This window comes from Stegostoma tigrinum, chromosome 17, assembly GCF_030684315.1.
Source record: "Stegostoma tigrinum isolate sSteTig4 chromosome 17, sSteTig4.hap1, whole genome shotgun sequence".
NCBI lineage: Eukaryota > Metazoa > Chordata > Chondrichthyes > Orectolobiformes > Stegostomatidae > Stegostoma > Stegostoma tigrinum.
Window position 1 is genome coordinate 52,371,803 of NC_081370.1, and position 14,869 is coordinate 52,386,671.

A 14,869-nucleotide genomic window follows, 5' to 3' on the forward strand; every position below is an offset into this window, starting at 1 on the left:
CAATCCAATCTAACCCCCACCAGAGGGAAACTAACTTTCCAGAAGTTTCAGCAGCACTCTCTCTAGGTAAGTTCATAAGGTTATCCCCGTGCAGTATTCAAGTCCCCAGATGAATTCTCCTCTTCTGTGTGATTCTTTGCAATGGCTTTTATTTTCCCCCACAAACAACGGAAGCTATCAATATCAGAGCAATCGCTGTCCATTTTTCAGCTTTATATTATATACAATATTCATATTGCAGGGCTGCACAGATTTGAGAATGGGTGCCAACATATTTTGTTACCATAAGAAAAGCTATCATTTTACCTCTACGTTGGCAGACTGCTTAAAACCTTCACGTGGGGCCCATGTTGAGAAACCTTGTACTCGTGGTATGGAGAAGCTAATGCATTTCAATTGCTGTTTACTCTTCGAAGGCACGAAATGAAAACTTAGCTAATCGCAATGGTTTTTCCAGAAAGTTGCAAACTTCTATTGGTACTCATACTTTAAAAGGACAGCACAAATGCTGCTGAAAAAGAGAAGCCATTAAAGTTATTGGATCGGGAAATGTGATTCAAAAGACTGAGTTTGCAGAAACTCTGATATAGCTGAATTATTTGCATTAACAATTTTTATTTGGATCAACAGTAGTCATAACAACAAATAGAGGATTTATTTCAGAGCTGGGAGAAGAGAAAAGAACAATGCATGACACAGTTAGCAAAATGCCCTGGGCTGGATTGAATCTAGACCTGACTACTGAAGTAGTAGAACATAGAAGAATACAGCGCAGAACAGGCCTTTCGGCCCTCAATGTTGCGCCGCCCTGTGAACTAATCTAAGCCCATCCCCCAACACTATCCCATCATCATCCATATGCTTATACAAGGACTGTTTAAATGCCCCTAATGTGGCTGAGTTAACTACATTGGCAGGCAGGGCATTCCATGCCCTTACGACTCTCTGAGTAAAGAACCAGCCTCTGACATCTGTCTTAAATCTATCACCCCTCAAGTTGTAGCTATGCCCCCTTGTACAGGCTGACGTCATCATCCTCAGAAAAAGACTCTCATTGTCCACTCTAGCTAATCCTCTGATCATCTTGTATGCAATACGCCCTCTTGAATGAGGAAACAAAATAATCGTCCAGTATCTTAAAAGGGACATCTACAGTGAAAACTATTTTTTTTAACAAATGCGAGCTCAGTAAACAGCCTTACTTTGCAAAGCTATGGCTCGAACAAGGAGTGGATTTCAATCTATGCAGAATGAATGCTCAAGAAGTACAAAAGGTAAAACAATATTCCACGTTTCAAATTCTACACCATTTGTTGAACATTAAAACAAACCTATGGAAAAGCACACTAGTTTGTTACCCCTTCTCTATAGATTCAAAATATTGCATAGCAAAGGAAGCCTATATTTTATGATTTCCAGGCAGCTGTAAAAAGTGAAATTGAGAGATTGAGAAGCAAACTAAGTTTTTAGTGAAAAGTAACCAAAGTATCCACATCATGAATCAGTTGTGCAAATCTGGGTTTAAACAACTCCAGAACACAGTCTCAGAAGAACTCCAATCAGAAGGATATTCGTGTTCCACTTCTGTTTCCAATTCATAACTACCATTGGGCATTCAGCACCAAGGTATGGGCAATGAGACCCACCACTATGGTCTGTGTTCAGAGTTGTCAGTCTATTTTTTCTTCAGCAGAATTCAGGTTCCCATTGACAACAAACATCCATTTTACTACTCAGTATCTTTCTTAGTTTACTCAGCGAGATGAACGGAGAGGGGCGGGGGGAGGCGGTATATTGCAAGGAAAGCCTAGTGCACTTATCATGACAATTTAGATCAGAATTGCAGCTTTCACAAGTTTGTTCTTACATAATACAAGGTAATAATACATCAGAGCCAAGAAAAATATTGAAATACAAAAATTATTAGCATTTGGGGATATTAGTAGAATTAAAAACACTTTGTAGTTAACACAAAATATAAGGGAATGAATGAAGAGATTTAGAAAGCAAAACAAAACTGAAGACCAGGTACAGAAAGGCTGAGCGATTAACGATCATTTGGCTTTACTTCCTGGCAATACACTTCATTGGCCTAGGTTCCAGAGATTACATTGCAAAAACTAAACCAACACATCATCCTCTATTACAAAAAGAGCAGTATTTTGGAAAAATACAAGGTATTTCATGTTTTGCAGATTTAAATAACAGTAATGTTAGAAACACTTTTTTAATGATATGGTAAAAATGACATATAACATTCAAACTGAATCGGAAAGAAACCACATGGGGCGGTTTGAGATGGCTAATAAATGCTACAACGTTAAGTTTTTTCTAGTTCTAAAATGCAATATAGATACCATAAAGATGCAATATCAAGGAAAATGCTTCACTAAAAAAAGATTCTTTATTAAAATTTCTGTAAAACTTCAATACCACACCACTAATTTTTCTAAAGAGACATACAATGCATAAAGTAGGGCAAAGAGTTTTTAGCACTTTCACAGCAATACTACAATCAGTTGACAAACATGGGTCTACTTGTTCCTCTTCATTTTTTTTCTCTATTCATTCGCTGGCTAGGCAGTATTCATTGCCCATCCATAATTGCCCAGAGGGCATTTAAGAGTCAACCACATCGCTGTGGGTCTGGAGTCACATGTAGGCCAGACCAGGTAAAGATAGCTGTTTACTTCCCTAAAAGGCATTAGTGAACCAAGTGGGTATTTGCAACAATTGATGACGGATTCACGGTCATCATTAGACTCTTAATTCTAGATACTTACTGAATTCAAATTCAATCATCTGCCGTGGCGGGATTTGAACCTGGGTCCCAGGAGCATCATCTGGGTCTCTGGATTAACAGCCCAGAGATAATACCACTAGGCCATCATCATCCATCTTAGTTGACTGCAAAAGATCGATGGCAGTCTCAGCAAAACAGCAGGGGAATTATCCTTGTGCCGGTCAGTCAACATAGCACAAACATTCTGTTCACTTATCTCCAGAGCAGACTCCAGTCCTTGAAACGAAGCCAGCATGGACTCCTGGCCTTGGGAGACTCAAGGTGAAGCCCATGTAGATTGGAGGCCAGCACACACTCGTCTGCTTCGTCTCTCTGCTTGGAAAGACTAATTCTTAACATTTAAAAAAAAATCTTTTAATTAAGCCTCTTAGTGTCAAGGTGGTGCGAAGGTTTGAAATTCTGGACTTTTTATTTCTTTATTTTTCCAATTTATTCTTAAGAATCTGTACCTGTGTACCTTCAGACCTAAGATGGTGCTATAAGCAGTGATCTTATAAACTTTTCACCATACTCATGTGAGTACACATGACAATAAGCCTAATTCGCATTGCTCCAGAAATCAGATTTCTAATAATCCATTCAAAAGGTAAATTCACAAAACTCAGTAAGCATGTCTGAAACAACTTTCATTCATCTGCTGCATGTGACCAGATTCTTGTCTGTGGAATTCCAGGTTAACAGCCCTGTCCCCACTGGCAATTCTTATCTCAGAAACCATGTTCTGAGGTAGGGTCAACTTGAACTCGAGTTCTCCCCACAGATGCTGCCAGACCAGCTGAGCTTTTCCAGCAATTTCGGTTTTTGTTTTATACCGTAGAATTTGGCAAGTAGGCCCTGACAGAAGCCTGCCCGTGACTTTGTCTAACATGTGGGTCTTAAGTGCCGTTATTGTGCACATGGTATTGAAGTGTCAGTGGCATGTTGAATGATGACTGGAATCACTGCACCATTGCAACTATTTTCTGTCTTTGTAACCAGCAACACCCACAGTCTTATTTTGCTTGTTGAGGACCTTTTGTACAACGCTTTGTTTGACATCTCCTCTGATCTTGTCATTTTGGGTGGATCTACCAGAAATAGGGGAGGTTCCATATAGTATAACTCAAGGGATGCCAGGAATGCACAAGATGTCCCACTACTTCACAGTGGCAACCCACAAAAGGTGACAAGGTGATAATGTCAGACAATCTTTTGGTTTGCAATATTTATTGACTGAGAGTTGTTGTGCAGCATACCAAGGATAATTTGATTGTTTGATTGATTGATTTATTGTCACTTACCGAAAGAGAGTAAAAAGCTTTGTTTCCAAGCAGTACAAGGAAGATAACTGAAAACAAAGGATGTACAGTTCAAAAAGACTTAGAGGCGCACAGGTTACATTATTTGAGGCTAGAGTCCATTTAACATTCTGATAACTGCCAGAAAGCGACTGTTCCTGAACCTGATCATGCGTGTTTGGGCTTCTGTATCTTCTGCCTGACGGAGGGGGCACTGGGAGGTTATTACCGGGGTGCAATGGGTATTTGATCATCTTGGCCGCCTTTCCGTGGCAGTGAGTCATGTAAATAGAGTCCATGGAGGAAAGGTTGGCTTCCGTGGTGGTGTGGGCTGTGCACACCACCTTCTGCATTTTCACACAGTCCTGGGCAGAGCAGTTGCCATACCAAGCCATTACACACACCCAGGCATCCCTCTTCCCACCTCAAGCCACACCTCCATTTCCCATCTACTAACCTCATCCCGCGTCCTTGACCTGTCCGTCCTCCCCGGACTGACCTATCCCTTCCCCCACTTCCCCAGCTGTACGTTCCTCTCCACCTATCTTCTCCTCTATCCATCTTCGGTCTGCCTCCCCCTCTCTCCCTATTTATTCCAGTTCCCTCTCCCCATCCCCCTCTCTGAAGAAGGGTCTAGGCCCGAAACGTCAGCTTTTCTGCTCCTAAGATGCTGCTTGGCCTGCTGTGTTCATCCAGCTCCACACTTTGTTATCTTGGAGTCTCCAGCATCTGCAGTTCCCATTACCTCTGACAGACACCCAGGCAGTTTGCTTTCAATCGTGCATCTGTAGAAGTTGGTGAGGGGCGTTACGGACGTACCAAATTTCCTGAACCACCTGAGATAGAAGAGGCATTGTATTGCCTTCTTGACTGTCGCAATTATACAGGAAGTTCAGGACAGATCGTCAGTTATTACCACTCCAAGGAATTTGATGCTCTTCACTCTCTCAACCTCAGTTCCATTGATGTAGATGGAGGTGTGTTCTCCCTTCTTTCTGAAGTCAATGTTAAGTTCTTAAGTTTAGCTGATGTTGAGGTAGATTGTTTTCATTGTACCACATCAGCAAGCCCTGTATCTCCCTTCTGTATTTTGACTTGTCATTGTTTGATATCCATCGCACTACAGTAATGTTATCAGCAAACTTGTAGATGGCGCTCATTCAGAATTTTGTAACAGAGTCATAGGTGTACAGGGAGTACAGTAGGGGGCTGAGGACGCATACTTGGGGCCTTCAGTGTTGATTGTTATTGTGGAGGAGGTGCAGTTATCGATCCTCACTGATTACAGCCTATGGTTCAGAAACGTGAGGATCTAGTTGCAGAGGGCGGAGCCTAGGCCAAGGTCACAGTTTTGAGATCAGTCTGGAAGGGATAATGGTGTTGAAGACAGAGGTGTAGTCAATGAGCAGAGTTGTCTTTGAAGTAGTGCCATGGATTCTTTCACATTAATCTGAGAGCATAGGCAGGGCTTTGGGTTTAACACTTTTTAACCTCCAGCAGTGCAAGAATCCCATAATCCCTTAGTATTGCAAAGAATTGTCAGCCTTGGTTTTTGTGGTCAGGTCTTGGAGAAGGAGATATAAAGTATACTGACTAAGCTACGAAAAGATGATGTTAAATTACAACTGAATGTAAATTATCCAGGCCTCATTTAATACCTTTTCAATTATTCCCAGAATTTCATGGTTTTTTGGTGGATAAAAGTCTCAATTCTCTGTTGTTTTATTTTATTTGACCTAATCTTGTAATCTATTAAGAAAACAAAAAGAAGAAATCAAATACACTGACTAATAAGGGTTAAGATGTCATTACAGACCTATCGAGCAGATGGGACATGACACCAGGTCTCTCTGATGTAGGGGCAGCGACACTACCTCTGCACCACAGGAGGGTCCAAGGAGCTTTGACTTTGTGAATGCAAGTTATTTCCTTCTATTAATCTATGTTTCTGAATAAACCAGTTCAAAGATGTTATTACACTCCTCTGGAGCAGGTGGGACTTGAATCTGGGCCTCCCAGTCAAGGAGTACGGATAATACCACTGCGCCACAACAGTCCCCTCCTCCCACCCACCCTCCTGCAAAAATTCCATCCCCTATTCCCAATTCCTCCGCCTCCGCCGCATCTGCTCCCATGATGAGGCATTCCACTCCCGCACATCCCAGATGTCCAAGTTCTTCAAGGACCGCAACTTTCCCCCCACAGTGATCGAGAACGCCCTTGACCGTGTCTCCCGTATTTCCCACAACACATCCTTCACACCCAGCCCCCGCCACAACCGCCCTAAGAGGATCCCCCTCGTTCTCACACACCACCCCACCAACCTCCAGATACAACGCATCATCCTCCGACACTTCCGCCATCTACAATCCGACCCCACCACCCAAGACATTATTCCATCCCCACCCGTCTGCTTTCCGGAGGGACCACTCTCTCCGTGACTCCCTTGTTCGCTCCACACTGCCCTCCAACCCCACCACACCCAGCACCTTCCCCTGCAACCGCAGGAAGTGCTACACTTGCCCCCACACCTCCTCCCTCACCCCCATCCCAGGCCCCAAGATGACTTTCCATATTAAGCAGAGGTTCACTTGCACATCTGTCAATGTGGTATACTGTATCCATTGTACCCGGTGTGGCTTCCTCTACATTGGGGAAACCAAGCGGAGGCTTGGGGACCGCTTTGCAGGACACCTCCGCTCGGTTCGCAATAAACAACTGCACCTCCCAGTCGCAAACCATTTCCACTCCCCCTCCCATTCTTTAGATGACATGTCCATCATGGGCCTCCTGCAGTGCCACAATGATGCCACCCGAAGGTTGCAGGACCAGCAACTCATGTTCCGCTTGGGAACCCTGCAGCCCAATGGTATCAATGTGGACTTCACCAGCTTCAAAATCTCCCCTTCCCCCACCGCATCCCAAAACCAGCCCAGTTCGTCCCCTCCCCCCAATGCACCACACAACCAGCCCAGCTCTTCCCCTCCACCCACTGCATCCCAAAACCAGTCTCTGCCTCCCTAACCTATTCTTCCTCTCATCCATCCCTTCCTCCCACCCCAAGCCGCACCTCCATCTCCTACCTACTAACCTCATCCCACCTCCTTGACCTGTCCGTCTTCCCTGGACTGACCTATCCCCTCATTACCTCCCCACCTATACTCTCCTCTCCACCTATCTTCTTTTCTCTCCATCTTCGGTCCGCCTCCCCCTCTATCCCTATTTATTCCAGAACCCTCTCCCCATCCCCCTCTCTGATGAAGGGTCTAGGCCCAAAACATCAGCTTTTGTGCTCCTGAGATGCTGCTGGGCCTGCTGTGTTCATCCAGCCTCACATTTTATTATCCTAGACCCCTTACAATACTCATTTATTATTTCTATTATGGAATGAACTGCAAGCGCAAGTTAGAAAGTTTCAATTATTCGAGAATTTCTAGCAGGAGTGACTCTTTCATTTGGTGTACAACAAACTACCTAAAAGCATAAAGCAATTGTACAGCTCCAAAATGACACACAATAGTCATACAGACAGAGCAATTATGTCCCAGAGAAATGCTTTATATCAAGAATAGTGACAGAAATTCAGCAGTGGTCAGGAATGTCAAGTCATCAATATTAATGAACAGCTCTGGATACTTCTTTCACCCACTGATTAGGGAGGATTGTACTCAATGTGTCCTGCACAATATTACTCCCTCAATCGATGTTTATTAAAACAGATTATCTGCTCATCACTGCATTCTTGTTTGTGGGACTTACTATCACAAAATTGAGCACAGTGTTTCCAACGTTACAACAGTAGCTACACTACAAAAGCATATCATGAGCAGCAGAGTACTATGGAACATATTGAGTAACTATATAAATGCAAGTGTTCCTTGCTTGATTAAGCAATCAGGCTGATTTACTTCGCATGTTGGAGAAAGTTAGTTAATGAAGGCTTAACTTGAAAGTGGAAAGGACAATAAATATAGAATTGAATTGCAGGTATACATGAACCAGTATTTCTTGCTCATCATTAAAAAAATTATGCAGTAAGTTGTGCATACAGAAAATACACAGGTTATGCATAATCAGAGTCCTGGTGAAATATGTTATCTTAAAATAACAATGTTAAAATACATTAGTAATTTTTACATATGGAGTGATGTATTTCCAAGTGTCTCCTTGGCCAACCAGCTCACTAAAAAGCTTCTGGAATAATTTTATGTTTATTCATATTGTTCATATTTTATTAATGAAATAAACTATTAGAGTGATTCTCCTATTAATTCAAATCCACCAGACACGTTTACATGCACATCAGCAATATTTATTAAAAAACTGTTAGAATTTTTAGGGCAGCATGGTGGCTCAGTGGTTAGTACTGCTGCCTCACAGCGCCAGGGACCTCGGTTCAATTCCAACGTCGGGCAACTGTCTGTGTGCAGTTTGCACATTCTCCCTGTATCCACATGGGTTTCCTCCAGGTGCTCTGGTTCCTCCCACAGTCCAGACGTGCAGGCTAGGTGGATTGGCTATGCTAAATTGACCACAGGGTTCGGGGATGTGTAGATTAGAGGGTTTAGAGGGAGATGGGTGCAGTTTTGGGCCCCGTATCTCAGGAAAGATGTACTGGTCCTGGAGCGGATTCAGAGGAGGTTCACAAGAATGGTCCGAGGAATGGAAAGCTTACCGTATGAGGAACGTTTGAGGACTCTGGGACTATATTTATTGAAATTTAGAAGGATGAGAGGGAATTTAATTGAAACTTCCAGAATACTGAATGGCCAGGACAAAATAGATGTTGGGAAGATGCTTCCATCGGTAAGAGAGTCTCAGACCCAAGGACACAGCCTTAGAGTAAAGGGAAAACATTTCAGAACTGAGGTAAAGTGAAACTTCTCCAGCCAGAGTGGTGAATCAATGGAATTCACTGCCAGAGAATGGTGCAGAAGCCAGGTCATGAGGACATTTAAGACTGAGATAGATAGTTTCTTGATTATCAAGGGGATCAAGGGTTACGGGGAGAAAGTAGGGGAATAGGGTTGAGGAACTTATCAGCCACGATTGACTGGCAAAGCAGATTTGATGGGCTGAATGGGCTAATTTCTGCTCCTATGTCTTATGGGTCTGAGTGGGATGCTCTGTGGGTTGATGTGGGTTTGTTGGGCTTTTTGAGAGAAACCCGCGATTCTTTTACCATAGAGATTCCATGATCTATGAAGAATCTATGCAGAAACTAAAAGGAAGCTAGCAAATACACTGGCTAACAAGTGTTCAAATAAAGTTCAGAAAGCAAAACAAAACACTAAAGTATTAGAAATACAAAAGTAAAAGTAAAAATGTAAACTGCAAAACAAAATCAGAAACCTAGATTTCTCTTGCAGTTACTAAACAGGACTCAATGCTTGGATGCAGCATTTCTAATTTTAAAATACATGTTGGTTATCACCATTGCACAAAGAAAGGGGCGAGTGCACAGTTCTATACTTGCATAAACAATCAATCAAAAATAAACATGTTTGAATATGTTTCTAAACCTACAATGATGTTGCAAGGGGTGCATATTACAGTAGTTCTGTGAATATTATCATGCCTCAAAACCCCAACTGAACTCTTAAAATAACTTGAAAAGTATAGTGGATGCTATAACACATGTTCTGGAAGTACGAATTGGCTATAATGCAATTGAAAAACAGGGGAACACTTTTTCTAAAGCACAAACTTGTGATGGTATAGCACGATTCCATATAGTATGTGTTGACATCACAGGCTTTGTCAAAGGAAAATTTCTTTTTTTTTTCGATCTTTGCAGATGGTATGAATGTTTAAGGTCATAATGAGCTAATTTGAAAAAGGTAATTGGATTGTATGTTGTAAACCTCAAATATAATATTGACCAGAACCATCTTATTAGAGAAATAGGTGAAGTCTTAGTTTGAAGAGTTTACGCTGAACACATTAAATGCAAAAACATGAAGTATAGTTTAAAATAATATGACTGCCATTAAAATATGCACCTTCTTGTGTAGTATTTTGCCTAGACTATGTCACATATTTCGATGAGATTAGATTCCCTACAGTGTGGAAACAGGCCCTTCGGCCTAACAAGTCCACACTGCCCTTGAAGCATCCCACCCAGACCCATCCCTCGATAACCCACACATCCCTGAACACTACGGGCAGTTCAGCATGGCCAATCCACCTAGCATGCACATCTTTGGACTGTGGGAGGAAACCGGAGCACCCGGAGGAAACCCATGCAGACACGGGGAGAATGTGCAAACTCCACACAGTCGCCCAAGGCTGGAATTGAACCCAGGTCCCTGGCGCTGTGAGGCTGTAGTGCTAACCACTGAGCCATCGTGCCACCCACCTAATATGTAAGAAAGTTTGAACTTGCTCATGTATATGGTTTATACCAAAAGTTGTCTGTGTTACAACCTGCTCTTTTCCAGCACTATTTTGAACACAATGTTACTCAGGTTTATAACACGTTAACCCTACAATTAATCTCAATGTCAATTAGCTACATAGGAAAGAAAGGTCAGATTCCTCTGCTTCACTTGTCTAAAAATCTATCCAGAAATCTGTGCTGATGAAATGTCAGTCAGCAATGGGCTAGGCTGTGATGCAGGCTATGTTACAGGCGAATAGATCTTTTGAATATAAGTGTCAAGGTTCACACAAGTGACAGGCACAACATCAGTATTCATAGGAGTGGTGAGGAAGAATCTCAGTGGTACTTTTTGGCAGTCTGTCCTTAACCCCACTTTTCTCATAAGCCCCATTACGTCTATGGCGTGATTCTCCAAAATGCAATGATGCGCTGGAATGCAACTATAATGTTATAACAGAACCCTCTTTGTAACTTGCTCTCTTTTAATAAGTTGAATTACCAACACCATAAGGATAACAGGCTTTAATTTAATATTAGAAGTCAGATGATATTTGTATCATAATTTGCTTGTGATTTCTGGCATCTCAGTCGCAAATCCGTAGTAAGACATAGCACGATGGGAAAATGGCCAGGTTCTGTACCAAAACAATTCTGTGACTCTATGGTTACTATATGTCTATTAGCTTTCTCACAATGTTCAGTTTGAAATTCTAGCTGTATTTTGCTGCTCTCTTGTGGATTCAGAAAATTTATTCAAAATTCCCAGTACCCAAGTTCTAAAAAAGAGCTCAGTTTTTGCAGTCATTGACAAAAAATGGTGCTCACAGTTCATTACCCTAATACGTGTTCACAGACATTTTGTGGGTTTTCCTGCGTCAATTACGAAAAATGAGAATCCAAAGCTGCATAGCACCCTGTACCAAACATCAGATTCAATATAAGAACTTTTAATGCCACAGGCATTACATTAAAATAAAAGAGGTGGCTGGAAGCTACAGTAAGAGTACTTTGTGTGCAGCTGCACAGACAATTTTCTAAATAATGTACATTGAGAGAATCTGACACTTGTCTGAACACGGTAACCAAACATATGTCAATCAATGAGATTGAAACATTCTCTGAGTCATGGCAAAAATTATGCACAAAAATTAAATAAAACTAGAGAATGAAAGCTGGGATCGAAGCACAGGTGAATGGAAAGTGTAACTTTCCAGATTTTAAAACACCTTCAGCAATGATATAAATGTAGCAGAATGAGACTCTGTACTTATGAAAGTGCATTTTCCAATCCTAGAACGTTTGTCATAATACGTAAATCTACATCACAATTAAAATTCACGTCATATTTGAATCAGAAAGCCATTTATTCAGGGGTGTTTAAAGTGAGCATTTTATGGATGGGTATCAGAATTCCACGTCGTTTATCAGATTGAATGTGGCAATTTAAAATTTACATCGATGATTTGGAGTTGGGGGACTAAGTGTGCTGTGTCAAAATTTGCAGATGACACTAAGGTGAATGGTACAGCAAAGCGTGCAAAAGACAACGAAAGTCTGCAGAGGGATACAGACAGTCTAAGTGAGTGGGCAAAGGTCTGGCAGATGGAGTACAATGTTGATAAGTGTGAGGTCATCCATTTTGGTCGGAATAACAACAAAATGGACTACGTTTTAAATGGTAAAAAATTGCAGCACACTGCAGTGCAGAGGGACTTGGACGTCCTTGTGCATGAATCACTAATAGCAGGATTGCAGGTGCAGCAGGTAAATAAAAAGGAAACAGAATTTTGTCTGCCATTGTTAAAGGGATGAAGTTTAAAAACAGGGAGGCTATGCTGCAGCTGTATAGGGTCATGGCGAGGCCACGCCTGGAGTACTGTGTGCAGTTTTGGTCTCTTTACTTGAGAAGAGATATACTAGCACTGGAGGAGGTGCAGAGGAGATTCACTCAGTTGATTCCAGAATTCAGACAGTTGGATTATAAAGACAGACTGAGTAGACAGGGATTATACATATTGGAATTCAGAAGAATGAGGGGAGATCTTATAGAAACATACAAGGTTATGAAGGGAATAGATAAGGTGGAGGCAGGGAGGTTGTTTCTGCTAGCAGGTGAAACTAGGACTAGAGGGCATCACCTCAAAATAAAGGGAAGCAGTTGTAGGACTGAGGTCAGGAGAAATTTCTTCACCCAAAGGGTTGTGAATCTGTGGAATTCCCTGCCCAGTGATGGGGTTGAAGCTACCTAGCTGAATGTTTTTAAAGCTAGATAAATTTTTGAACAGTAAAGGAAATAAGGGTTATGGTGAGTGGGCATGTAAATGGAGCTGAGTCTCAAAAAGATCAGCCATGATCTCATTAATTGGCGGGGCAGGCTCGAGGGGCCGGATGACCTACATCCTGCCCCTAGTTCTTATGTTCTTATCCCTCAATGGAGCTTGAGGAAGAGCAGAGCTAATCAAACAGCAACTTCCCAATAACCATGTTTAAGTGGATGCTAAGTGGTAGTTGTCTGCAATAAATGCCGAACTCTGATATTCTCACCATTACTTCTACCATAAAATCCAGATCAAAATGCTAAAAAAGTCAAGAGCAAAAGTAAAATTAATTAAGCGTCAAACTATCACATTAAATGCATACTCGATCTTATAATACGATCAGTTCCATTTCTAAAACACTTTCATATAAAGCTCAAACTACATTGTTTCTGTTAACAGTCTGTTAAAAAAGTGCTGTAACTAAACATGGACACCACTGTCAATGGGAACATTATTCCTACATTTATCCTGTTTCGTGCCGTTTAGATTCTATAGGTTTTTGAGAGCTACCCCCTATTCTTTTAAACTAATACAAATCATAGAATCCCCACAGAGTAGAAGCAGGCCATTTGTTCTATCAAGCCCCATCCCCTATCCTTCCCCTTAACCCTGCATTTCCCATGGCTAACCAAGCTAGCCTGTAGACACCTGGGCACAATGGGCAATTTAACACAGCTAATCAACCTAACTTGCACATCTTTGGTCTGTGGAAGGAAACCAGAACACCCAGAGCAAACCCAAGCAGACATGGAGAGAATGTGCAACACCATACAGGCAATCGCCCAGGACTGGAATTGAACTCGCGACCCTGGAGCTGTTAGGCAGCAGTCTACTGACCCACTGTGCAACCCTATATAGTCTTAACAGATCCAGTATCTCTTAAACATCAGTCTTGCTATCTCAGGAATCAGAATGGTAAAATTTTCTTACACTTCTTCCATAGTCAGAGCATCTGTCCTCGGATAAGGAAACCAAAACTATAACTAAAACGGTTACATGATTCCTCCATTTGTTCTTTAAATGTTTGCCATTGCCTATTCATTGTCATCCCTTTAATTAACATTCCCAATTTATCATACCTAGCTCGCATATCATGTCATCACTGTTTCCTTTATTAGTCAGGACCCTAATTCTCGGAACCAACTATGTCACTCTCTCTCTCAATGATTTTACGATCACGTTTCCCCATGGGTCACTTTTTCATAATTTATCTGTTCATTTTGAAATCGACTCTCATTAATAGAAACAGAAACTTCTTGAATTATGTCCAGCACCAAGCAATTCTGAATTCACTTTCATGCTCGTAAATTTCAGATTTTAATCCTGTAGCCCAGCATGTATTTAGTGAATGGTTTGTCGAGTAACAATATTTTCTAAATCAGCTGAAGGCAATTAGACTAACTTATGGATTTGCCTCATTTAGATGAGCATGTCACCAGCCTCCCTGCAAACCATATTCACAAGACAACTATTCTAGAATAAAAGTTTTGCCCATTACCTTAAGTACAAAATGCAGTTGCAACTGAAGCAAAAAGTTGACCTGACATGCTTAGCACCAACACTAACAGGAAGATTCAAGCAGCAGTGGAAGCACCTTCTGGACTTAAAACTCACCTGTCACGTGGAACATCGAGTGCAGTATTATAATCAGGAGGGCCTCCTGGAAGCATATTAAACAGCAAATGGTTTGTCCCTCTATTCCATCTAAAAATGGTAAAGATATACATGTTTTCAGAATACAAACAGTGCAATGTTTTAAGATGGTCACGTTAAACAGAGAAAACACACACTAATTGTACAAATGTACTCTTCCAAGTTATTTTTAGACTGTTATTTGTGTCTTCTTATGCGAAGACGGAATAAAAGTAATTGTTTAATTGCAGTGCCATTTCCATGTCCTCCATTTTCAAATGTTGTGTCAGACTGTGATGTCTCTACATTTATTTACACTATTCTTTTTTCTGTTTACATACTTGTAGAAGCTCTTACAGTCCACTCTTAGGTTCCTTGCAGATTTGTTCTATTTTCCCCTGTTAATCTTTCGGTTCTCCTTTAGTGAAATCTAAACTGCTCCTAAGCCTTGCAACCT

The 14,869-nt window shown here is 41.5% G+C and overlaps 1 protein-coding gene across 2 annotated transcripts in view; it reads right to left on the reverse strand.

The window, feature by feature from the left end:
- The window catches only part of ext2 (exostosin glycosyltransferase 2), a 185,665-nt gene that overhangs the window by 149,948 nt on the left and 20,848 nt on the right, over positions 1-14,869 (reverse strand). For both annotated transcript variants that reach the window (XM_048545190.2, XM_048545191.2), the window contains one exon: positions 14,395-14,484. In XM_048545190.2, coding sequence (XP_048401147.1) covers positions 14,395-14,484 — 90 coding nt within the window. The remainder of the gene's footprint in view (positions 1-14,394; positions 14,485-14,869) is intronic.